Below are 26,459 nucleotides of genomic sequence, written 5' to 3' on the forward strand. Positions count from 1 at the left end.
ACCTATTTCGCAAACTGCCATAATTCTGAAGTTATATCTTATCTTAATTTACTGTTCTTCACTCATGGTTACTTACCATTGCCATGTTGGACAGTGGTGGACTAAATGATCTCCAGCTGCCACAAACTATTCAGGATTTACAAGGAATATGAAAAAAAGAGAAAAAGAAAATTGAACACCACTGAATGTAAAGTGGTAAAATATCAAAGCTATCATGCTATGTAACCATGATATCCAATAATTAAAATGCAAACAGCACCAAATCTGCTCTACCTGTCTGAAAATTTTTGATTATTAAAACTGCTAAATTTTTAACGTCCATAAAAATTCAAATTGGGAGCACTTGAGATCTTGCTCCCCACGTAATCAGTTTTGGCTCAAATAAACTCTTATAAGAACTCTCCAAAAAAATTCAAATTAATTTTAGAAGAAAAAAACATTGAGTGCTACTTTTTAATTAATTTTTTGACACTGGATTAAATAATATCAAATGCATACAAATCATGAAATGAATAAAGTTGACACTTTAGGATCTAAAATATCAAAAATCATTTTCTGGATAAATAAAATGTAGAGAGATTCTTGCTAGTGGTTGAAAACTCAATGACGATCTGAAAAAATTACTAAATAGATACATGTCTATGATGGAAAAACAATTTATTACATCACATTTCTTCCTTTTTTTAAAATTTAGGTAACAGCCAATTTTGAAAGCTTTTTCACACTCTTAAAAAATATTAACAAGAATTATAAATGTAGAGCCAAACAATGAGGAGAAAATTAGCCGCTTTTAGACTGACTCAGAAAATACGAAGAGATTTAAGAAACTGAATCCCTTAATGAATCTTGGACATTCTGGGCAGATTGAACGTTGTTCAAATCTTGTTTTGTTTTCAGAAATAAAAAAAACGTACTCAGGAGAAAAGAGTTTAACCTTTTGATAATTTCCATTATACATGAAGTAATCTTACTGCAGGACAGAAATCCTGCTTATTCTTAAGAGTAGAAAAAAAAAGTCCGTTAAGTGTAAAACTGCGGTGTCCCAACTCAAGCAATATGTACACATACTTTCCTGATTACTTTTATTTCACAATAGCTCTAACTTAAAATCATGTATTGTCCATGGGTTTATTACACAGCAAAAAAATTTTCTAGAAATAAAAAAAAATTTAATTTTTTAATGTCTTTCTGAGAAAAGTATGTCTATATATAATATTCTATTTAATTTGAGAGAGTAAGACTATAAAATGAGTATTCTGAGTAACTTCTTTTAAAAAGATACATTAACAAGATAATATTTAGCAGTGTGGTCCCAACAGCAAACATTTCTCTTCTTTTATCTCATCTTTACAAATGTTTCTGTTCTTTTATTTCAAAGAATCTTTATTATTAAACTAGTTAGGTAAAGACAAAATCCCAAATAAAAACAATACTCTCTCCCCTAGCTTTTAAGCATTTTGAGTCACTATAATCAGATGCTACATTTAACTCTGGCTATCAGGAACTAATTCATCACCACCAAAAGAGTATTAATTTAACAAAATGCAAGCAAAACAAAGAATCAAAAATTTAAAAATTCTTTAATGATGTAGCCTTATGGTCACAAGACTCTAATATTTTTTATTCCATGGTACCTCTGGAGGTAGCATCTATTAAAATAATAAAAACACTAAAAAGTAATGAAAACTATAAACAAACATAGAATTGCACTGATAATACATGTGTACATTTTCCCTCATTATCAATGACCATTACTATATGTTTCATATATTCAAGTGAAATAAAATGTAAGATAGACTCAAATTTCTAAATTCTCAGTATTTTTTTGCAGTAGCTTCTCTTATTAAATATTATGTAATACTGAATAACCCCAAGATAGAATCGATATTAAAATTTTGGTGAGCAACATTATTCCCTCCATTACTCATAGTCAAGTCATACACATGTTGTATATTAAAGTATTTTAAGTCAGACAATACTATTCTAGATAATGCCTGCCTCTCTTTTTAAACACAATACTTTCACACCTCTCACTGGAAACAAAAAGATAGCTGAAGACTGATAGCCAGAAGCCTAGAAACAGCGAAAGGAAACAAAAAACTCAGTATTTATCTAAAGCAAATTATGTCTTCTCATTTTCCTCCTCTAGACTCAGTCTAATCTAACTCAATCCTGTAATTGTGTTCTATCCCAATCCAGCATTATGTGACTGGGACCCAGCTGGGCTAGTTATGCCCTGCATTTTTTTAAAAAAGGGAAAATTCATTAACTACTTCATGATGCAATTAAATGTACCAGCTATCATTCTAGGACTAGTAGCTATTTTAAAACAGCTTAATTTTATATAATGATCACAGATATGGATCTAACTCCATCTGTTTACTAATTAGTTGTCTTCACATAGAAGAGATAAAGACAAAGAGCCCAAAAAGAGCCGTATACTTTCATCTCTGCTCTTGATTTCAGATACTTAATTTCAACAGCCATATCTATATTTCACCTTTGTTTGACAAGAATATTAAGATCCTTAAGAGCAAAACTTAGTTTTATTTGTCATTCAAGGTATGATGAAAGTATGCAGCTTTTGGGGCTCTTTGGCTTTATCTCTTCTATGTGAAGATGACTAATTAGTAAATAGATGGAGTTAGAGATCCATATTCAAGGTATTAAACTTAGTATCATGACTAAGGTAGAATGGGTCTTTCAGAGGATGTCTAGCTAAAACCCCTCATTTTATAGATGAGGAAACATGAGGCCTTTGCCTAGATAACTTAATTGATTTGCGAAGTCAGAACAGGAGAAATTAAGAGAGATGGTTCTAGAAGGCAAGACTCCTAGGTTCTTTCCATATCACCATATACCTTCACTAAAGATAAAAGATTACTTCAGTCCGCCATTCTTAGAACTTACAAAGATTTGGGACTGAAAAGATTCCATCACAATTAAAAAGTAAAAGATTAGTTAATTCTCTGGCTTGAGATCTTAGAATTTATAATAAGATCCTACAACAAGGTTCACTTCAAAATGTTTCTCTCAAAACAGTGAGTAAAGTTCTATTGTCAGTGAGTAATACTTTCAATGAGTTAAAGATGAAGCTTAATAAATTTGTTGTAATTTATTAAGACTACAAAATAATAAGTCTGAAGCAACCATAACTCTTCATTACCGGAGTAAGTCTGAAGCAACCATAACTCTTCATTACCGGAGTCTAAAAGGATTTTTAGGCCAGTATTTATTTCTCTAAGGACAACAAAGTAAACTATCTAAAGGAAGGAGAACTTTTATTATTTGGTGCTCAAGTAAAATTATTCCTCAAAATTTTCTACAATATTCTACATTATTCTACATTAAAAGTTCAATAAAACTCAACTAGCCTATAAAATAGCTATTAGTTTCAGCATTAAGCAGATTTAACATTACTTGGCTGGTAGAAAAAGTGAAAAAAAAGGTGGGAAAAAATCAGTGTTAAGTAGGTATAAATAAAATATTTAAGCTAAATACTGAGAGAAAACTTAATATCCAAGCAGTCAACCAGTTTCCAAATGGAAAGCCATGATAACTCGTTTGCTGAGATGAAAGCAAAACACAATGAATACCAGAGTCCACTGCACAGCTCAATATAATACAATTGAGTGAAGAATAAGTGCATAGGAATCTTTTCCATTCTAATAACCTCACTTCTAAATAAACAGGAACTACAAAGAAATATGAGAAGTAGAAAATCAAGAGGGAAGTTACATATTCTGTTCCATGAGAAGTTAAGAATTTCTATAAAATTGCTAATGCAGTCAACAGAATCTATTTTTACTCAACTCAAGATTAAAGATTTTTTCTTACAAAGCAAAAAAGCCATCCAGTTAAATATAAGTGTAAAGTATAATAGCTTCAGAATATCTTCAACACTTACCTCTTCTGGGGTAATAACACCTGTTTCCTTAAACTTTGATTCCTAAAGAGAGGAAAAAGAATAACAGTATCATATTATCTTTCACTTTCAATTTAAAAATATTTGTGAGCAACTATTTGCCTGGCACCCTCCTAGGTAATGAAACACATACAAAAATGAAAATATATCACTGGAAGCTGACCTCAAGGAATATAAAAGTCTAATGGAGAAAACTGACGTGAAAATAATAATACAATAATTTTGTGAAATGACAAATATCTTTATTTTATAGGAGTAAAAATGTCTTAAAGATGTTTAGACATCTTACAATTCAGCCAACATCTCATTAACATTGAGTAATATTAGAAACCAAATCTATAAGTCATAAATCATTACTTGACTGGATACTTTCCTATTATTTGATCATTTGATATTTTCCCATTATTCTCATCTCCACCAGTGTACTAATAAAATATTCTCTTCTCTAAAGCAAAGATGTTATTTACCAAATTTTTCTAAATTTTTAAGTTATATGTAAAATTTTATGGCAGAGTCTGAAAAAAAATGCAGAGATTCATTTATGAACATTATTCATTCAACAAATATTTGCCAAATAACTACTATGTGCCAGGCACTATTTGAGTTAATGGGGATATAGGAGTGAATAAAATAGAGCAGATTCATCTTTGTCCTCTTAAGAACTTAGAGAAGGGAGAAAAGCCAAATGGTAATGAATGCCGGGAAGAAAAATGAGGCAGAGAGGAAACTGGTCAGGGGTGGAGGAAGAGAGATGGCTATTCGAAATAGGATGGTAAGAGAACAAAGACTTCACTGATAGGTGACTACTGAACAGAGACCTTAGGATAGGGTCCAGACACAAGAGTGTCTGGGAGAAGAGCATTTCACACAGAAGGAAGGGCAAATGCAAAAAGCCAGAGCAAGAGAGTGCTTGATGGAGTAACAAATAGGCCAGATTGGCTTAAGCAAAAGTGGGCAAGGGATAGAGTACTAGATGAGATAGGGATCTCTCCAATCAAATAGAGGCTAGAAGATCTTTGTAAAGACTTTGGCTTTTACTGTACCTATGTCTTCTAAATCATGATTTTTCTTAATTTTTACTTGCTGGGAGAAATCATTATTTCCTTCCCAAGGATTTAAGTTTTTCCTTGTCTTCCCATGTCTGGTAGGGAACTATAAGGATTCCCACCGCAAATCAACAGTTTGCACAGGGAGGGGCAAAAGGGGGTCATTAATTCTGCTTTCTTTATTACTAAAAATACATACTGGCAAGTACATACTGACAAGCTAACACTTCCTTGTCAGTTTAGTGAACAAGTAGAACAATTTCTCAAAACATAATTCTACGTTATAAATTCAATAAAACAAAACCGGCTAATAATAGCAGTTTTATATTTAACTTGGGAGGTCTTTTTCTCTTGCTCTTCTCTCCCTGAAACTAAAAAGTTGAAACAATCATGCATTTATTTAAATGCTATATACCTACATAGACAGTTTTCTGAAAAGATGGTATAATATGCAAAAGAATCATTTGAGTCAAATGTCAAAATTTTCAATTGACTGAATAATCTTAATTGAGATGGTTTTCCCAGGAAACAAACACAAGCATAGCAAGTTGAAAATTCTAATTTACAAACTTTCCAGACATTTTTTTTTAAGTTGGCCCAACAAAGCATTTTAAATTCAGTCTTAGAAATGAATATAAAAAATATACAAAACTAAAATTTCTCTTTGTCATGGAAAGAGAACAAAGTAAAAACTGTGCACTATTCTCACAGCATACTAGAATTCTTGAATAAAGAGAATCGACTATTCCAAGGATATTTCGTCCCCACACTAAGATTTGTAAAATTTTCATTGAAAGCTTAAAAAACAAAACCCACCAAGCAAGAACTCACTACTCAAGATCACTGCTTACTTTTCAGAAAGAAAAAGTAAAGTTACAGTAATGAAAAACTTAGTGTAAAGGAATTGTAAAATAACTTGAATGCATTTCTGGAAATTTATCTTTGAAAATAGGAGTCACTGTTTTAATAGCTAATGTGTCGATTTTTACTTTAAAAATGCTGTATTATTGCCAATGTAAAAAATATATGTATCTAGGAGGGTCAAGCTGCTCTTTATTATCACTTAAGTCCAAGATTAACATCTGGTTTCAGCTCTTTTAAAAACTGGGAAAGGGAGGTTCTGCCTGTTAGCTGGGTTCAAAGGTTCTTAAAGGTACTGATGTTGCAAATTTCACTTTGTTTCTCTGAAATTTAACTAGACTTGGATTACAACTATTTCAGTCACAACTTACTATTTCAAACTTCTAATTATAAGGAACTATGAGATTTGGAAGAAAAAAGTGACATGTTATTTTAGTACCAAACTCTGATTTCTTTTTATGATAAGCCAAATCCTTGTCTAAGAAGTTCAAAAGACTACCAATGTTAGGATTTAACGTTGTCAACCCCACTTAGCTGCGGACCACCTTCCAGCCCCACGTACCCAGAAGTGCTGTTCTGACGGGTGTGGGGTGACAGGAGTACGCACAGAGCGTGGCTCCAAGTTTACCTGAAGAGCAGGAAAGCCCTATGTAAGACCACGGGTTGAGGTTGCACCTTTTCCTATGTCCCACCCTTAACACCTTCCTACACCTTCCCCCGCCAGAGAACACGGTGACTTCCCCGACGCCCGGTCCTCGGTCTCTGCAGAGTTGAGCGTGTACCTGACAGCCCCTGGCAAGCCCGGCCCTGCTTACCTTGAGGACCGGGGTCAGGTACTCAGCTACTTCCAGTGCCTTTCCCTTCACTGTGTTAATCACATTCTGCATCCTGGGGCCGGAGTAGGGGCCGGCCCCGCGACGGGGTGGGAAGGGCAGCCGGGACAGTGACCAGGAGTCAAAAAATGTCCCCGCTGACGCCGACTCGCATGGGCACTCGGCCGGCAACACTCGAGGGGATGGGACGCGACGGGACGGACGGGACGAGGGGGAGGGGCGGCCGGCGCCGCGCGCGCGAGACTGGAGCGCGCGCTCCTCGCGTCCCAGGCGGCGCGCGGCGGACCGGGCCCAGCTGTCACTTGGCCTCGAGGAAGGGCAGTGGGGCCGAAGCGTGTGTTGGGGGGGTAAGAGCGGGGCAGGCGCAACCCCTCGCCCTCGGTAGCCGTCTCCTCCTAGTTGCTTCACTCGTACCCCTTCCGGCTTCCCCCTCTCTCACTCTCTCGCCGTAGCTCCGTCGCCACCTGGGCCTCACGTGACACAGGACTCTCCCGACACGTGACGCGAAAGAGGCTGGGCTGGGGCGGGATCAGGCCGCTTCTCCCCGCCCTCCGGAAGCCTACACTGAGCGCGCCTGCGCAATGGACTCCAGTCGGCTCGTTATTGTGCTTTTTGTTTCGGAATAGGAGGCTCGGGGGCAGAGGCATTTTTGCCTCTTTCTCTCCCATAGCTTCCCTGCCTATGAACCCTGAAAGCTCCTGCTGCTGTTGCTGCTGCTGCTGCTGCTGCTGTTACTCAGTTATACAGTTACTGATTCAACTCTAGGATGTGCGTCCTTCCAGTAGAAACCCTCTGGCGAGACTGAGGTAACCGCGCCCCGCGGACCAACAAGTACGCGTGCGTATGAGGGGTGGGCACGCCAGATGAGTTCTGAACTGCGCATGTGTGACGAGAAGGCTTTTCCCTGGCGGTCTAGGGAAACCTGCATTCCTGGTGTAGGAGTGGTGTCTCTGGCCCCTTTACGTTGCGCCCATCGGGTATGTTATGTTGGCATTTCAAGTCCATCACACCAATCCCCCAGGCTCTGTGCACTCTCCCTACACTGGGAGATTGGGCAAGTTGGTTACCTGGCCTAGAATTTAGTGTTCTCAGCCTATGAAAAGAGGGCCTTAGAGTCATTGATTTCTAAGTTCTCTTCTGCTTCTAACAGTAGTTAAGCATAAATTAACAGCAGTGTAATGAAAACTTTCCAAGTAAGCTCTTTTTTCTCAAAGAGAAGATCTGCGGCTGAGGAAAGAAAGAAAAGTCTGAAATTCTCTTATTCTAGAGCAAAGTTGCTAATAGAAATGGAAATTAAATGCATTTTTGCAGAATTCTGCAGTCTCAAAGTGTCATTTACTTACCTGCTACACTTCTAATCTGGCCCTTGCCTTTTCTGTCTCTTATCAGATTTTGAGTCTTTTTCATTTCCTTTCTCCATAGTTTCTCTCGTACTCCTCAACTTTCTTGGGTTTGATAACAGCCATAGGCAAACATTTAAAAAATTTATTTTTCTGTCCTTCACAAATCAATGGTATTTGCATTATGCTTACTCTGCCAGCAGGGTTGCTCATGAATTTATTATTCTATTTAAGGCAATTGGAAAACAGTGGAATGGAAAGAAAGTGCTGTGGTCATCCCATGTTATGCTCCTTGTCAACAATGTATACATTCTTGTTAGGGGCCATATTCATTGCTTTAAGCTCAAGTCGAATCCTGTTGGTAAAATATTCAGCCAATGAAGGTAAGTTAAGACTTGGAATATGGATGGAGCACTTCCATCTAATCACACATTATCTCTCCTGTCTTTACTTTCCTTGTGTACGAAATGGGGTAATACCCTTTTAAGCACTCAGCTTCGTGTGAATGATAAAGAATGTTTAAATTTGATTCTTTAATTTTTCATTCCTTAGCAAGAAAAATGTTTGATGCTGAGTAGAATTTGGATCGGTCAAGTACAGGATCCAACCCTTTACAGAATAGATCATAACATCTGACTTGCTTTAATCAACAAGTGTTTCTGTCCGTAGCAATATGTATAATTATAATTTATTTTGAAATAAACAGGAGGATATATCTGTTTGTTCACTTGGCATTTCTGATGAGGTACTATCTTAATTACTATATCAGTGGACAGTACAGATTATTAGCTTTGATAAATGTGTGCTCAAGAAATCTATTTTTTTAATATAAGAATTCGTATTTAAACAGTTTAATTGTGTAAAACTGTACTGAGACCCTTTCACTAGTTATGAGGACACATAAAATTATGACATCATGACTTTTAATGGTATGCTTGGGAAGTCAGGTGTGTATGTTAGTCTCTACTTCATTTAGCAGTTATCTGCCAGGCATTAGGCGAAGTATTAGTAGGGATTCATAGTGCATAAGACATAGAGCTTGTTCTCAAGAACTCACAGTTTATTAGGAGAGACATAAATGTAAGTACATCGTGAAAATACAGTGTAATAAATGCAGTTATATACCAAAGTTGCAGAGATCAGAGTAGAAAGTGGTATATTTTGTCTGGGAGAGGATGATGTGGAGTGCAAATAGATAAGGAAATACTTTCCTGATCACTTCCATGATAAGATAACACTTGATCCACAAGACTACAAGTCAGTCAGGAATATTCAAAATAGAGGCAACAGCCTATAAAAATGAACAGATGCATTAAAAGGAATGGATTGTGAGAACATGTAGTTCAGAATTACTGAGCAAAAACTTTAAGGATTCGGAAGTGGGGATTGAGTGGGGGGGGCGAGGAGGGCGGCAAGGAAGGATTGCTTGGCCAGAGAGAGAAGTAATGATCAGATAGTTAAGGACTTCATATGCAATGCTAAGGATCTGGGCCTATTATCTAGGCCCTAGAGTCTGGGGGATTAGGAATAATTGAAGGATATAAACAGGCGGGTAAAATGAGAAAGACACATGGTAGCTGGATGGGGGATGTGCTAAAGAGGAAGAGACTGGAAGCAAAGATATTGCAAATTTAGGGAGTTATTGCTAATTCAAACCACAGATGATAAAGACTAACCAAGACTTTGGAAGTAGGGACAAAAAAGAGAAAATAGATTAAAAAAATATTCTAAATATAGAAAAGACAGGAGTTGGAGAATATATTGAATGTAGAGATTAAAAGATGAAATATTGGATAACTCATTTTTCCAGTTTGGAGTGCTAAGTGGATCAATGATGCTCTCAGCTGAGATGTAGACTATTAGGAGGAAGAGCAGAATTCAGAGAAATTACAGAATTTTAGGCCAGGAGCTGTGTGCTTGTTCATTGCAGTATCCTGCAATGTCTAGCACATCACACATGTGCAGGAACTGCCAATTAAATGAATAAATAGGAGGTAGTTATTCATATGCATGTGTTTAGTGAGCATGAAATGTTCCAGAGTATAGATTTGGAGACATTAATATTGACATTTAATACTCTAGGAACAGAGAGCCCATTCAGGGTGAGCATGCAAAATGAAGAAATGGAGCCAAGGACAAAACTCCAAGGAAAGCCAACATTGAACAGGCATCCTGACACTCGGAAGGATGTTAAGAAGGAATTGTTAGAACTAAATGCACATGACTCATAGAAGGGAAAGAATATGTTTGAAGACAGAGAGAATTGCAACATAATAAAGATTAAAACATGCCCTTTGGAATTAATAATTAGAAGATATTTGGTAATCTCAGAAAGTAGGTAGTTTGAGTACAGTGGTGGGATCAGAAGTGAGATTACTTGAGGACAAGACCTGAATGAAGAGTGGGCAAAATGAAGATAATGAATGTTGACACTGTTTTAGAGGAGAAAGTATGGTAGTTGGAGGGATAGGATCTTATATAGTGTTTTGCTTTTCAGATGGGAGCGTTTTGAGCATATTATAGGCCAAGGGGAGGAAGCCAGTTAATAGAAGAATAAAGGAGATACCGAAGCCAGAGGAATTACTAATTAGAACAAAGTCCCTGAAGAGAAGGGAATATTTTAAAGGGGTGAATGTCTGAATAGTGAGGCCATGACCCCTTTCTTTGGGACTAACAGGAAATCAGTAAGGATGGATGTAATATAGATAAGGTATGTGAGTATGGGCAGAAGGTGAGTAGAGGGAGGTTTCACATGATGCTGAGACACAGTTTGGGATCAACCATGATAGAAATACAAGAAAAAAAAACCAATAGAGCAAGTATGAGTTAAAGAGCACTGATGTAGGTGCATGTTTGCTCACATGTGTATCATGACAGAGATCAATGTGAAGTATTATTAGAGAATAGTAAAGTGTGATTTCAGTCTAGCTTTGAGCTCAGAAAAGAGAGGAGAGAAAAGTTTAACAGGCAGATAGCTAAATTGAGGTTAACATTGATTAAGTGCCTACGAAGAGCAGAACATCGTTAACTGCCAGATATACGAAGATGACTAAAATGGTCTTTTTCTCATAAGGAGCTTACATTCTCAGGGTAAGATACACACATAAAAAATAACTAATGCAATGTGAGAGGTACTATTATAGAGATTGACAGATGGTGCTACAGGATCAGAGATGAATAAAGACTTTATTATGCTTAGGTTGAGAAGGTCAGGGGAAACAGAAAAGAGGAAGAAAGGGTATTCTGGGACAAAAGAATGTTGAGTTGGTGTTTTTCTGTGCTTGGCCAGTTTTGATTTTTAATGTGATGACCAAGGGAAATAAGCAAATGTTTTCAAAAGAGGGGAAAATACATTTCTCAAAATAGGACCTAATAAAGTTGATGTTTGTCCTTGGCAAAATTAATAGAGCAAGTTGGTTGTAAACATGGAGAAAAGGCAAAGGTAACAGCTAAGACCAAGGCATGCTAACCAAACCTCATTTCCTAAAAATTAGATTGACTTTTAAGTTAAGACATAGCTTTCCAACTCATCAATGGGTTTTTGAATGTGTAAGAAAATTTTCTCTGTGCCCTAGAAGTAGCCAGAGCCCTGCACAAGTTGCTTCTTGCCTCAAATAACTTCCTTCTTTTACCCCAATGTAGCTTGTGTCCCACAGTGCCAAACAAATGTTGTTATCTATGTGTGCCATGATATGAAAAAGGGAAACTCTGAGTTAAGGAAATATCACAGTGTACCTTGATTTTAGTAAGGCCAACAAGTCTCTCAAGAGGAACCATGAGCTAGGTAATGATGTAGCCAGGCAACTTCATAGCCGTTTGAGGAGTCAGGCCCTGAATGTTAATAGTCAATTTAGAAGGTAGTCTCTCATGCCATGCCACAAAGCTTTCATTGCCCATAGCCCTAGCCAACTCAACGTATTTATCAGCAACTTGGATGAAAACCTGAAAAGCATATTTATCAAATTCAAGGATAATAAAATGCCGAATAGGGTAGGGATAGATAATACATTAGGTGAATTGATTAAAAAATCCAAAAGAGCAGAGCCAACTAGATGAAGTTTAATATAACCAGTATTAAAATCCGGCTTTTAAGTTTAAAAACAACTCTAAATTATTAACTGTATATAAGCATTATATGGAGCAAAATTTATAGTTAAACATTTCTGTTACATTTCAGAGAATAAATATGATTATCTTCCCACTACTGTGAATGTGTGCTCAGAACTGGTGAAGCTAGTTTTCTGTGTGCTTGTGTCATTCTGGGTTATAAAGAAAGGTGAGTCTTGAAACTTATTAAAAATTATAGAATCAAAAAATTTTAGAACTTGCAGGAACATTTTATATCATTTAGTCTAGCACATTTATTTTATATATGAGGATGCCAAAATACAAACAAGTATGATTATCCATGTTTTGCAGGTGGAGAAACAGCTCAAAGAACAAGTGTTATGCACTGCTGGCTAGGAGGGACAGAGCTAGGACTCCAACCCACATTTCTTAGTGTCCTGTCCATTGCTCTACCTCATGGTTTGTTCATGTGACAGGTCACGCAGCGAGTTAGTTTTTATTCAAAGTCAGAACTTTTCACATTACTCCTGTCTGACTTATTATGTAGCATATTGCAAAGCAGTCCCCTGTTCCTTCAAGGGTGGCAGCCTGGTGCATTGGAGTCAGAGAGACTGTACTCTGGGGCAAATTATTTTAACTTTTCTGAGCTTCCTACCTCAAATCTAAAGTGTCTAGCATTTTGTGATTCTGCATGTCAGTTTTTCAATTATTGAGCCTTAGCTCTCTACAACTTTGATCTGCTTTTCCATATGAGGTTAAACAGAAATCGGAGTAATAAAGGGCTTGTCCAAGAGGATGTCTTTTCATACTGGAAAGTTTTAATGTGTGCAGAGTTTCCAATTAGTGGACTACATTTCCTAATACGAAATTCATGTGTTATTTAAAGGGCTTAAACTTAAATTATTTGATATCTTTTCATCTTCTTTATATAGTGCCTTCCTAAATTTTTGGAACTCTAGAAATGGGACAGTAACTCATACTAGGATTAGTAAAAGTTAATTTTCTCTACTTCCCTACATACACATTTTCATCTAGTATCTCCCTTTCTTGATTCCCCACCCCCCCAGGGGAGAAAAAATCCCGGCATGAAAGCTTGATCTTTTTCTACTTATTTTAATTTAATTTATTGATCTCTCACTTGGCTTTATGCTCTCACAAGACTACGTGAAACCACACGTGTATCCTGAGTTGCCTTAAATGATATTTCTACCTCAAGTTAATTAACAGGAATTAGGAGAATCAGTAATCCTAACGTGTTGCTGATTGTCAGTAATGAAGAACAGTGGTGGGTTGAAGAAAGGCAATAATGAAATCCTGTATTGCCTTTGATTTCTTAAGGCTAATAATCACTTATGAAAGCAAGTTCTGAAAAGCCTCTTTTAAAAAATTGTGTCAGAAATTAGATGTAATTTACTGTCTCTAAAAATGTGGGCATTCTCATCAAGATCATTTATTTATTGCTGTATTTCTTTCTTTAGAAAATCATCAAAGTAGAAATTTGAGATGTGCTTCCTGGAGGGAATTCTCTAATTTCATGAAGTGGTCCATTCCAGCCTTTCTTTATTTCCTGGATAATTTGATTGTCTTCTATGTCCTTTCCTATCTTCAGCCTGTAAGTAAATATGACAAAGAAGATAGCATTGGAAAAACACAGAGAAATGAATTTCAGAGTTAATCTTTTTTTTTTTCCTTAATCATTTTCTTTGTCATTGTTAGTTTCTCATTGCCCTCACTGGCCTTCGTGAGGTTTGACCAGAATCATCTGTGTATTGACTTACCAATCTGCTTGCCAGATTCCCTCACTGTTAAAGATTGCTCTCTTAAACTGTGCTGACTATTCTGTTCCCGGGCCAATGAATCTGGTACCATCTCTCTTTGTAATCTTAATCAATCTGCCTGTTTTCTGAGCCATCCTGTGGTCACCAGCCTCTAATATTAATCTCAGCATCCAGGACCTCCAAGAAGACTGAACTCAGAAAATTATATACTCTTGCACCACTCTTTCATAACCTGCTTTAATGTAGTTTATATGTATTTGTATGATTTTCTTTTTCTGTTAGTTCGCAACTCTAAATGCTACCTATAACTGATACTTCTAGGAATAGATCTCATTTCTCTTAGCATCCTCCGTGTCAATTTAGAGAGTCATTAGTAATCAGAATTAAAATTCAGTCTTTTGCTCGTACTTGTTACTCGGTATGGGTCACGTGTCTATTTTCCCCTAATATTTTACAAAATAAAGGTTTCTGTTGCCATTGTTGCCAAAATGTGTCATAAGTTTCTTTAAAGAAGAAATTCAGGGACTTTGATCATAAATAGGATTTTTATTGGCACTAGTCCTCTATGTGAAGCCTCTTAAATATAGCCAAATCAGTTTACGAATGAGACACAAAAGAAGGATTAATAAAGCACTGTAGTAAAAAACAGGATTTTGATTCTCTTGCACAATTTAGAAGCTATGTAACTAGGCAAGCCTCAACTGCTCTAACAGTTGGTTGCCCAACTGTGAAATAGAATAAGGTTACCATACCAGCTCTAACGTAGGGATCTCGGCCAGGTGATCCCCTGAAGTTTCATTCAGCTCTGTGATTCATGTTGTTAGTAAGTGTTCATTCTCCCTAAAATGTGTCCTCTCCTAAATTCTTTCTTCACTTTTTTCTTCACATCTGAGAGATCCTGTACCCAACAACATAATTATTCACCTTCAATACATATATAGTCGTTGTGTTTTGTTCGTATCTAACAGATTAGCTCTAAATTTATATCCCTTTCCTACATCCCTGGTGCCAAAGCAAAACTGCAACTTCCTGTTTTTTCTTCCATCTTGTTGCTTTTCTCTTCCTTCCTGATTGTATACAACCACAGACATTACAAAATAAATGTCATGGGTTTTTCTGTGTATTGCTGTGCCCAAGTCTAGTTTGAAAAAAATTAAGTATATATGCATGGAAGTTTGGAGACAAAGAACTCTGGTGTTTTGTTTTTTCTTATACTATTGCATGGAAAGAGTTTTCAGAATTCATCAGTCCAGCAAGGCTGCTTTGTTAGGTGCATCTGCACTGCCATTATTACCACTTCTTACTAGCCACTTACTTTCCTCACCTCTTCTTACTCTTCTCCTAACTAGGGGTTCACAAGCATTTATCTACAAAGGACACTGAGAAAAACCTTAAAATAGTGGTTTCCATAAAAATTTAATAGAAAAACAACATTGTGTTCTTGAGATTTTTGCTAATTGTTATTGGAGTTACTCTTTATTTAATTCAGCTGCATAATATCATGTGTGCTGGTTATATAAAACTTGATACCCTTTGGGGTTTAGTCATCTTAAAGTGGCAGCAAGAAGGAAGGCAGAGTGAACTAAATCAATAGGATTCATTTTTAAAAATTATTAAAATTGTCAGATCCAATTATGGTAATCAGCAATGAAATTTCATACTTTCTAGCCAGAATGTATATACGTGTTCAGATTAATACTCTCATATGTAAAATATGAATGAATTAACAAAAACAAACCTTTATAAAATCTGGCTAACATATTTCTAAGTGTTTAGAACAATATGAATAATGAATCCAAAGGATGTCAGATATAAGTTTGGTAGCAGTTCACTGGTATTGAGTCACTACAGTTCAGCCAGGAAAATTGATTCAATTCCTACAACAGTATGGATGTTTAAAAACCTATATCTCAATTATCTTAATGTATAAATAGACCTAACAGAACTTGCCTTCTCTCTACCCATAGAAACAGTATTAAAAGGAAAAGGCTGTAAAACACTTGGAAAGCTTAAAAAAGAATGCTTTATAAGCATGGTAACTATTATTTCAGACCTAAACCTTAAGAGTTTGTAAGTATTTCCAGATCTGCACATAGAGATTATTTACACAGGCACTTGCTGAATTTCAACACATTTTAAAAGCCTGTACAATAATTTGATCATATCTGCATAAATTTAACAAGCAATAAAAATGGAATTTAATCCTCTGGTGAAATAGCTACCCTCATAACCCCTCTGGTTTTTGACCAAAGAGCTTTTTTTGTCAGATGAACCACCAAGCTGAGAGATTTCTGAGGTCAGTACTTTTATTTGGATTGTAATTGTATCTTCTCTTTCTTCCTAGGCCATGGCTGTTATCTTCTCAAATTTTAGCATTATAACAACAGCTCTTCTATTCAGGATAGTGCTGAAGTAAGTAACTTGTTGTGAAAGCATATATCGTGCTTTAAAATGGCACAGCCTTGTTTCAAGTGATATACCCAGAGCACTGAACCCTCCAAATCCCAGGGCCAGGATTTTATTCTTAATTGGCTTTGTGTATTGGCGAGTTGCTTATCCCATCTGGAAAGTAGCTCCATTGCTAGCCTGTCTAAATCTCTATGATTCCATGTTTCAAATGTTTTTTTCTTGGCATTTAAAAAAAAAAAGATAAGTGACTGAGTTATAAGTATTTAATTTTTAGTGCTAGATTTTCAACAAAGAACTCATGAGGTATTTTTTCCTTGCAGGATCTTGATACACTAACAGGGAACTAAGAAGTTCCTAAGATTAATACATATTTGTTATTTGGAGTTTGAGATGATAAAGAGTGGCAAATTCTTTATTAAATTCCTTGAGATGAGTACATGGTGTAAGCTCTAACTAGCAGAGAATTTATATGAGAAATAGAGTCAGAATTACAATTAATGAAAATGATAGATTTTAAAACTTTTCAAAATGCTGTCACCAGTCTTTCCTATCTTCAGGAAGGCCTTTGAATAAAATCAACTTTTTGAAGTATATAGGCTCTGCTGCAAAACAAAGGCCAGAATATCCTAAGATGATACAGGATCTAGTCCCTTAACTCCAGTTTGATTTGTTACTTGATGATGATGATGGTGATGGTGATGGTGATGATGATGATGAAGAAAATAAAATTAACTTCTTGTTATATTTGTTGTGATTGTTTTTTTTTTTTAATTTTATATTTAATTTCTTGTTTCTCAGCGTACTATGTCATAGCATGTTTTTTCATGATTTATGGGTACAGGATGAATGGGTCGGTACATAGGCACTCAGTAAATATTTGTTGAATTCATGATGTCTTCAATATATAAATTACAGGGAATTCTTAAAAGATTTTCTTTTACCCTGAGGAAACATTCAATTTAATGGTTGATGTAAGAGATAGGAAAAAAATACACAGAGTCATGCTTCATGCTCTTGAGTCAAACTACTGGCCAACATGTCATACAATTCATACATGTCATACAATTTAAATGTTACGGTACAATGAAATTTGCTTTTGTGTCATATTCTTTATTTTATTTATGAATTGGGAAAATAGTTCAACTAGCAAGTTACAGAATGCTATTGCGAAAATATTTTGAAGTCTGAAGTCAACATGAAATTATTTAATAGGATAAAAATTTGGATTCTGAAAAAATATATGTAAGCAATAAAATTTTATATTAATTCCTGTGATAATTTTAAAATACACTGCCATAAAGAACAGAAGTTGGCTCTGACACATAATAAAATCTTCGCTATTTAATAAGGGAACAAAGGTCTCAAAAACATGCTTTTATAAAATGAACATTTTTTTCCTTTGAAATGACAGTTATTACTATACATGATATACTTAAGTTATTATATAATATATAACATATTATGTATGATGTCAAAATTACATCAGTTTAAAACTGAATTTACGAAAGAGAAGATATAAAGTATATTGTGTGACTCGAAGTTGGCCAGTAGTTTGACTCAAGAGCATGAAGCATGACTCTGAGGCTGAGATGAGGGGCCACTTGGAAAGGTCCTACCTACCCAGGACTGGTTCAGCTGCTGTGTATTCTAGTATCATAACTGCTCTGTAGGCAAAGGGAGGTTCTCAGCCAGGCAGTAATGAAAAAACACTTAAGGACTTTTCAGTGCCAAGCACTTTCTTCCCTATTTTGACTTGACCCCATGTTGACCCATGAGGCAATGTAGTTATTGTCCATTCATCAATAGAGTTGTTCCAAGCTGAGTCTATTCTTGGAGCCCAGAACCACTAAGCATTTTGCTGCATTTGGGTGGCTCCTTTTGACTATATAGGAGGGAGAGTATGGGGTGGACGTGGCTGAGGGCAGAGTGACCAATTTGAAATAATCTGCTCCTTTTCCAGCAGAGAGTACCACCACCCTGGGCAAAGGTGACTCTGTTAAACTGTTAAGCATTTAACAATTAAGAAAGTCAATGCTCTGTGTAACCAAATCCAAATCTGTACTGTAAATTTTACATGTTTGCTTTTAATACTATTATAATATTAATGGTATTATTGCTAGTGTTAATTATAACATTGTTAAAAACTAAAGTCCAAAAAATTTTTTTACAAATTTTACTTCTTAATATTCAGAGCAATAGTATTGATTCTTAGACATGTTTGCTTTGTGGTTACTGTCTCTCCATTTTGACTCCTTGGAAATTATTTATATTAAAGAAACAAGAAAAATGGTCTACTTTTTTATTTCAACAAGCACTGACTTAGCTCCCAGATTGGTCCTAATTTAACTGATTCACAGGTCAACACTGAAACTAGTCTAAATAGTAGAGCTAAAATAGGATAATCTAATAATTTTATAAAAATTACTTTTAAGTACTATTTATTATTACATTTCCAAATCATCCATGTTCTGTCTTGATTTTTTTGTTGGTGATATATGTTGTCTTCCCCACGCCCCCCATTTAATCTACTCTTTGTGAACCTTTTGCCCTTGGCAATAAAATTTTGACCTAAAAGTAGCAACTTGAGTTCTATCACATATTCTTAATTTGTTTGCCATAAGTAACTCATTTGTTATTTGGAACATTATAGCTCTTGTCTTATACTTGACTATAGCAGAGCCATCAAATATCCTTCCCATACAGCTGAAGAATATAAGACTACACAGGTAGGAAAAAAAGTCTAGTGACTAATGCAAGAATTACTTGGAAGAATTTGAAAGTGCAAAAGGATAAATATCACCATCCCAGGATATGTCTTATTGTCTTTTCTAGGGAAACCCCATGTGAATGTATAGATTTGTCCTTTGAAATATTGACACTGGTTCCAAGTAGAAACTGGTGGCAGGCATTATGCCTTAAGGCATTGCTGCTCTGCTCTTAAAGCTTGGCAAAGTTGTATGATCTTGTTTGCTTAGGCTTTAGGAAATAATATCAACCTGAACATTGAGATTTGGAGGCAAAAGATTACTAAGACCAGTACTTACTTTCACCTAAAGAATATATGTGTTTCTTTGATTTCTTCAAAGAGAAGCTATGGGGGAAAAAATTATTGAAAAACACATTTTGAAACATGCTGGTGTTTTGGAAGGTATGGTAGTTAAGTTACTCTCTAAACCAGCAAAAAAAAATGAAAGTGCCATTTAGTAGTACAAGCTTTTCTCCAAAATCGTTTGTTCACTTTCTATAATTTCTTGTTATTAATCTGCCCCTGGTCACTCTGTGCACTACTAAGATTTGTGTTATGTACCATTTTTTGAAAAAAATTACATCTTTACACTTATATTCATTATATTACATTATATTTACATTATATTCATTGTATTGGTTTGCGACCACCAAATATGGCAGAGAAGCTCTTATCAGACACAATTTAGACCTAATTGTGTGGGAAACTCAAAGTGGGAAATCATTTAAAAAAATATATGTACTTTAAACAGTTTTACTTAAGATATATAAGTGTCCATTCTTTTGCTGAAAAGCTAAGACTTTTCCTTTGAGTATGTATAGGGTTTGCTGATTGGAGTTCTTTTGCTGCTTTTTTGCTAGAATCTATATTATACATCATTTGTGATTTATGGTTTCAGTTTCTTTAAAATGGAGCAAGTCCTTTAAAATACTTTTATAGTAGTTTCTTCTAGAGTTTTATTCATTTCCTAGTCATAAAATAAGTTCGCCTATACCTAATTAGAAGGCAGTTTTTATCTTATGAGTGATTTATTTACCTTTAATTTTCCTAAAGCATTCATTCAACTTACTTTTTTCATAAAGACAGTAATCCTATCTTTCACTTATAATTTATCATTTAATAATCATTAAAATACATCATTACAGAAATGAGGTCACCTGGCAAAAACACATTTAGTAGCAAAGACTTTTTGTGAGCAGACAATTCACTTGAGTGCAGAGGCCCTCAGGTAGAGTAGCCTTCTAGCTGCAAGTGTTCTGAATGTTTTACTGGGGCAGTGGAGAGATCAGTTAAGTGAGTTTCTACTGTTGTATCCACCAAACTGAGGCATAAACTCTTCCATGCACTGTCAGTCATTTGTAAGTGCAGATCTTCAGGATCTGCAATTATCTTTACAGGATAATTTATTAAACTTTATTTTCCTGGTTGAAAATTTATTATTTTCAGCCCAATCTTTAAGAATTTTTACCTTCCCAAGAACATTACTTCGAATGAGTAATTATTTCCAGTAAGTACTATTTGGCTTGTTTGGGGCTTTGTTACCTTAGATTCTTTTTTTCTCAATGTCACTATTAGTGGAAATTCTATGGCTGTCAGAATTGAAAACTTCTAAAGGAACTATACGGATCATTGCCTCATTTGTCTTGATATACAATAACTGGTTATATAATGATTTTTATAAATTGGACACCCATTTTTCATCTGACTTTTTTGTTTCCATTCAATTTGCTTTCTACCACTCAGTGCACAGTAGCTGCACCTTCAGAAATGTATGTGACTTAAGTCACAGTTTCTGGCTTCATATCATAGGGCTATGCTAGCGCCATCACTAAGTGCTAGCTCTGGTTATTTGGGAGAGTACACACAAGAAGACATGATAGTGTACACAGGTGTACTGCTATCTAGGCTGGTCTTTTCATTTAACATTTTTATAGCATGAAGCTCTATGGAAGCATTGGTGAAATCAGACACATATCCTATACATATATATGCATTATGGGAACTCATAATTACTTAAGAGATGCATTTGTCCAAAAGGAAGATGTACAAAACCATGGCTTAGGTCCCTTCCTTGCTCTTTCATAAATGCATGACCTTCAGGAAGTCAGCTAACCACTCTGAACACTGTTTCCTCCCCTAGAACAGGAATTGCTTGACCCATAGTAGATGCTCAATAAATGTTAGTGAATTCTTGTCACTTGTATTTCTCACCTGTTTCTTTACACTTCTGCCTTTGCTTGTGTTATTTTCTCTCCCGCCCCATGTCCCTCTATTCATTTGACTAATTGATCTTCAGACTTGAAGATATCGTTCTCCCTAGAGGCCTCCCTCTCTACCCCAGCCTGAGTCAGTTACTCCTTTTACCTAAGTCGACGTTGTACATTCTTGCTGCTTTTGCATAGATTATTCCCTCTGCCTGGATATATATCACCACCTCCCTTTTCACGTGGCAAACTTAAGTTTATTTTTTATCTTTCAGCTCGTGTCATTTCTTCTTTGAAGCAATACCTGATTCAGTTTACAGATTCAAGTGTTCTTTCCTCAGTGTACCCCAATTGTTGCATGTGTCCCTTGTCACACATTATATTGTCATCATTTAGTTTCATGGCTTTGTCCCTATTAAAGTATAAATTCCTTGAGGATGGAGATCAAGTCTTTATCTCTCCAGGGCGCCTGGCACATAGTAACTGCTTATTAAATGTCTGTCGAGCTGAATGAATCCAAAAAAAAAAAAGGAAAAATAATAGTGCATGTCTTCTATATATCACAAGTTTGTTGTTAGGCAAAATAATTAAAGCGTTGTTAAGAATTTGTAAAATGAAACACTAAAAATAGTTTTTTCCCTTGCCTTATCAAACAGTATTTGACTGTGAAATGCTTTATGATTAGGTCATGGTTCTGGGAGCTAGGTTCCTCCTTAAATCTTTTTTGGGTCATGGATACCTTTGAAATTTGACAGAGCTTTCAGGGGTTTTCTGGAGGTAGGGGGAGGGCTGAGAATTCGCCTATAGAGAAGATTTGGCACACACTGCAAGGATTCGGGGATATCTGAAGTTCGTCCCATTCTGGTTCATAGGAACCAGGTTGAGAATCTCTACTACAACTTGCTTCATAGTGAGATAAAAAGTTATTGCTCCAAAGGTTCAAGATCTGCTCTGGAAGTAGAAAGGAGGCTTAGTTAAACCTGTAGCTAAAAGAAAACTTACAATGAGGAGAAGTGACTGAATGGAATTAAGGGACAATTATAAAAGTGAATAAAAGTATCAAGTTTAAGAAGCAGAGACACTAACATGTTTCTTTTGAACTTGAATTGAGAATCCTAGCAAAAACGGATACAGTTCATTCAATAGAGTACTCAAGTGTGTTTTTGAGTTTTCAGTTATAAACAGTTGATGTGGAAGGGGGGAGAAAACCAATAGTAAAATCTTATTTTTCATCTTTGAACAGGAGACATCTAAACTGGATACAGTGGGCTTCTCTCCTGATTCTGTTTTTATCTATTGTGTCCCTCACTGCTGGGACTGAAACTTCACAGCATAACCTGGCAGGACATGGGTTTCATCATGATGCCTTCTTCAGCCCTTCTAATTCCTGCCTTCTTTTCAGAAGTGAGTGTCCCAGAAGAGATAATTGCACAGCAAAGGAGTGGACTTTTATTGATGCTAAGTGGAACACCACAGCCAGGGTTTTCAGTCACATCCGTCTTGGCTTGGGCCATATTCTCATTATAGTCCAGTGTTTTACTTCTTCAATGGCCAATATCTATAATGAAAAGATACTGAAGGAAGGGAACCAGCTCACTGAAAGCATCTTCATACAGAACAGCAAACTCTATTTCTTTGGCATACTTTTTAATGGGCTGACTCTGGGCCTTCAGAGCAGTAACCGTGATCAGATTAAGAACTGCGGGTTCTTTTATGGCCACAATGCATTTTCAGCAGCACTTATTTTTGTAACTGCATTCCAGGGCCTCTCAGTGGCTTTTATTCTGAAGTTCCTGGACAACATGTTCCATGTGTTGATGGCCCAGGTCACCACTGTCATCATCACAACAGTGTCTGTCCTGGTATTTGACTTTCAACCCTCCCTGGAGTTTTTCTTAGAAGCCCCGTCAGTTCTTCTTTCCATATTTATTTATAATGCCAGCAAGACTCAAGATAAGGAATTTGCACCTAGGCAAGAAAGGATCCGAGATCTAAGCGGCCGACTTTGGGAGCGCTCAAGTGGGGTAAGTTTGTGAGGATACTGCTTTTTTGCTTGTTCTTCCCCAATTCAAAGAATTGTTATACAAGAAAAGAAATAGATTAGTGCAGATTTATCAAAGGAGGTATTGGATCTCTGTGACTTTTTAAAAATTATTCAACAAACACTCATTGGACTCCTTATGTGTACAAGAGTTCCTGATAATGTTGCCAGGGGTCCAAAAGTATAAATCACAGTCAAGGATTTTATGTGCTAGTCACATCAGAATATTACATAGTCACAGAGCCAGAAGATGCCTCACAGGTTATCCTGTCCTGTTTCCCTAGTTTTACAAGTGAAGAAACAGACTCTGAGAGGCTAAATGGTTTACAGATTGTGAGTGAAAGAACTGGTACTAAACCCTTGAGGTCTGACTCCTAGTTCATTACTCTTTCCGCTCCACCATAGTTGGGAAAATAAGCCTCATTCATAAGGAAAATTGATCTTCAACATTAGTAAATCTTATTAAACGTTAAGTATGAAGCCTGACTCCTTAATTTCCCCTGTGGTTATTCATAAACCACAGTGTGTCAGATAGGGGCATTTATCTCATTAAGTCGATGGTTTTCAGAGGATTTCACAAGAAAATATTTTCAAGAAAAGTACTTATGCGAGTATTCTGAATAAGTAGCATTTCACCAGTTGCTTGTTATTGTTTTAGGGGGATTTGTTGGTCATGTTATTAGCAAATTAGTAATGATCTCTTGGAGATTCAAGTAAGGAGTTGGATATTTGTTGTAAATAAAGGATGAAATAGATTCCTCTGTGTAGCTTTAAATTTAAAATTTTCATGAACACGTAAAATATGAAATATTTTACACAATGAACATTTTATTCTTTGGGAAAATTAATCTATTTCTTAGAGTTCATGGCAGAACTTCTCAGTAATTTCTCTGAAGTGGTGATGCAACAGATTCTTAGGATGAAAAACATTAGAAGCTTGTGTCCTAAATGCCCTGATCTCAGCCAGAGTATAGGTTCAAAAGTACTGTATTCTTTTTCCAGTTGTCTGATAATACTGCTTGTCCTACTTTTTAGGTAAAAGAATATCAATTTAGATAACAAGGCCTCATTGTATTTCTCCAATCTTTAGTCATTTGCCTTCAAGACCAGCAGAGGGTGCTCCTTACTTTGCTCATGTTAACTTTGAGATTCAAGTACTGAGATGCATTTCGGTTTTTCATGATCTCATTATATGTCTAAAATTAACTTTCCAAGAACGTAAGTATTTATTTAATTTCATTTGACCAGATTATAGTTTAATGAAATAAAATTCATGACTTATTAGTAAGATTTCTCCTTGCTAATCAGTAAAAATGCTACATCTCTAGTTTTGCTTTAATTAATTACTGATTTCATGTTTTCTTTTAGGATGGAGAAGAACTGGAAAGACTTACCAAACCGAAGAATGCCATTGAGTCAGATGAAGATACTTTATAATTGGTAACAAAATAGTTGGCAAATCTCACAACCTTATTTTCACATTTTCAGCATATGTGGCATTCATCTTTTGACTTTGATAAGCCAACAACATTTCCAAAGTTTAACACTCTTTGCATATATCTAACTGCTCCCTAAACAGTTCTATCCAAGGCTGAGGGTACCCAAAAGCTAAAAAGGTCTAAGAACTGACATAGGAATAATAGTATAGAGACTACATAAATGGCCCAGTACTTGATAAGTCAACAAAGTATCTTCACAGATTATTTTCCTTGTCGTCCAAGGTTCCAAAAACCTTATAATCATGTTTACCATACCCCATAAATATACAAATACAGATCAGTTTGACAGATACTCATAATTATGTAGTTCTACTCTCTCTGCTAGTCTTCCCTTTTTTATCATCATAAATATTAAACAGGTTGTGCCTTGAATTTTGAGGCCCTGGAGGTACACATTTTTCCGTTAAAAAAGCAACACGACTTTCTAAAAAATTTGGTTGAAGGACCATCCTCTTTGGCTACAACGTTGATTTGAGGTCACTGTAGTCTCTGCTGAATGTTTTGATGAAGGAGCAATTTTTCAGAAACAAAATCTCAGAATTTTTATTTTTTTAGGAATTCATAGGGAATTTGATTTTTAGTATTATCTTTCAATGTTTTTCTATACAAATAAGCTTCCACTTAGGAGAAAATTGGTTCCCAGTCACCACAGTTATCACTTGTATTTTAAATCATTTAAACGGGCCATGGTGGGTTTCTTTCTCCTCAGATTGACCTCACGACTCTTGGATTTTTATGTTTTAAAGAACTAGGAGGAAGCTATTTCATTTTATTAGCTATTAATCAGACCTTATGATAATTATATATCTTATCTTGTTTTTAAGAGTTGAGACATTGGCTTCAGAATCACAGCAGGTTGTCAGTAAGACTAATGTCTAAGAGTTCCTTTTGAAAGGGTTATTTAGCAAACAAATGACTTTATTGAAGTATGAATAGTATTTAAAAAGAGAAAGGCCAATGATAATCACTTTATAATAATATTTCACACTTCAAGTACATGGTATTTTTCAATATATTTTTGCATGCAGCTAATTGACTCTGAGGTATTGAAGTCAAATGACAGATAATTTAAAAGTGAGAAAACAAGTGATTTGCCCAACGTCATGCAGCTGGATGGTAATAGGACAAGAATTGGCTTTACCTGTCAGACCTGTATGTTTACAGAGCAGTACACTGTAAATGTGAGTTAAGATGTCATTCTCATGCAATTGGTTCATTTCTTCTCTTCTTTCCTCTAATTTTCATACAGATGAACATAAGATAATATTGTTATATAACCCATCTGATGTGCAGAATAATATGACTTAGCAAGAGTTAGTGGAAATTTGTAAATAAAATAATTATTAAACATATATCTTGTGTCGCTACTCTGTCATATGAGATGGGATGTGGAGTACTTTTAATTTCAAAAAATGAAGTGAGAGTGAGGCAGAAATCTAAACAACTTTTAAAACATTTTCTTTCAGTAAATCTTGACTTTAGAGAATAGCAAAACTATCCACCTTATCATAGACTGTCCCACCAGAGTTGTGAAACAGGAAGATTACATCACTATGGCAATTAATTTTAAAGGTAAGGAAAATCAGATATAGGAAAACCTCACTTTTAGGAAATTAAGCATACCAGAACATTTATCTTACAGAACAGGTAAAAGTACAATATTCTTTGCAAAGGTATTGCCTACAGGAATACATTAAATGACAGATTCT

The 26,459-nt window shown here is 35.7% G+C and overlaps 2 protein-coding genes across 7 annotated transcripts in view; one reads left to right on the forward strand and one right to left on the reverse strand.

Annotated features, from left to right (window-relative positions):
- Positions 1 to 7,142, reverse strand: part of ATG3 (autophagy related 3) — a 28,564-nt gene extending 21,422 nt beyond the window's left edge. The window contains exons 1-3 of the mRNA XM_006905460.1: positions 6,648 to 7,142; positions 3,908 to 3,949; positions 77 to 126 (exon numbers count right to left, since the gene is read on the reverse strand). Of these exons, the coding sequence (XP_006905522.1) occupies positions 77 to 126; positions 3,908 to 3,949; positions 6,648 to 6,719 (164 nt within the window). The 5' untranslated portion in view covers positions 6,720 to 7,142. The remainder of the gene's footprint in view (positions 1 to 76; positions 127 to 3,907; positions 3,950 to 6,647) is intronic.
- Positions 7,143 to 7,232: 90 nt separating this feature from the next.
- Positions 7,233 to 26,102, forward strand: SLC35A5 (solute carrier family 35 member A5). 6 transcript variants are annotated; one of them, XM_015595273.2, is made up of 7 exons: positions 7,233 to 7,496; positions 8,240 to 8,388; positions 12,183 to 12,281; positions 13,552 to 13,685; positions 16,196 to 16,263; positions 22,454 to 23,234; positions 24,620 to 26,102. In XM_015595273.2, the coding sequence occupies exons 2-7, from the start codon at positions 8,259 to 8,261 to the stop codon at positions 24,686 to 24,688; spliced, it is 1,281 nt and encodes a 426-aa protein (XP_015450759.1). In that variant the 5' UTR covers positions 7,233 to 7,496; positions 8,240 to 8,258; the 3' UTR covers positions 24,689 to 26,102. The 6 variants fall into 6 exon arrangements, with proteins under 6 accessions (XP_015450759.1, XP_006905523.1, XP_015450744.1 ...); XM_006905461.3 differs by having other exon boundaries at positions 7,235 to 7,471; XM_015595258.2 differs by lacking the exon at positions 7,233 to 7,496 and adding an exon at positions 7,504 to 7,642.
- Positions 26,103 to 26,459: the final 357 nt, after the last annotated feature.

The sequence above is a fragment of the Pteropus alecto genome, unplaced genomic scaffold, assembly GCF_000325575.1.
Source record: "Pteropus alecto unplaced genomic scaffold, ASM32557v1 scaffold270, whole genome shotgun sequence".
In the NCBI taxonomy this organism is placed as follows: domain Eukaryota; kingdom Metazoa; phylum Chordata; class Mammalia; order Chiroptera; family Pteropodidae; genus Pteropus; species Pteropus alecto.

Coding starts and splice junctions, on each gene's coding strand:
- SLC35A5 (XM_015595273.2), top strand. CDS start 8,259: ATGGAAAGAAAGTGCTGTGGTCATCCCATGTTATGCTCCTTGTCAACA. Junction 12,282..13,551: donor ATTCTGGGTTATAAAGAAAG/GTGAGTCTTGAA, acceptor TTCTTTCTTTAG/AAAATCATCAAAGTAGAAAT. Junction 23,235..24,619: donor TTTGGGAGCGCTCAAGTGGG/GTAAGTTTGTGA, acceptor GTTTTCTTTTAG/GATGGAGAAGAACTGGAAAG.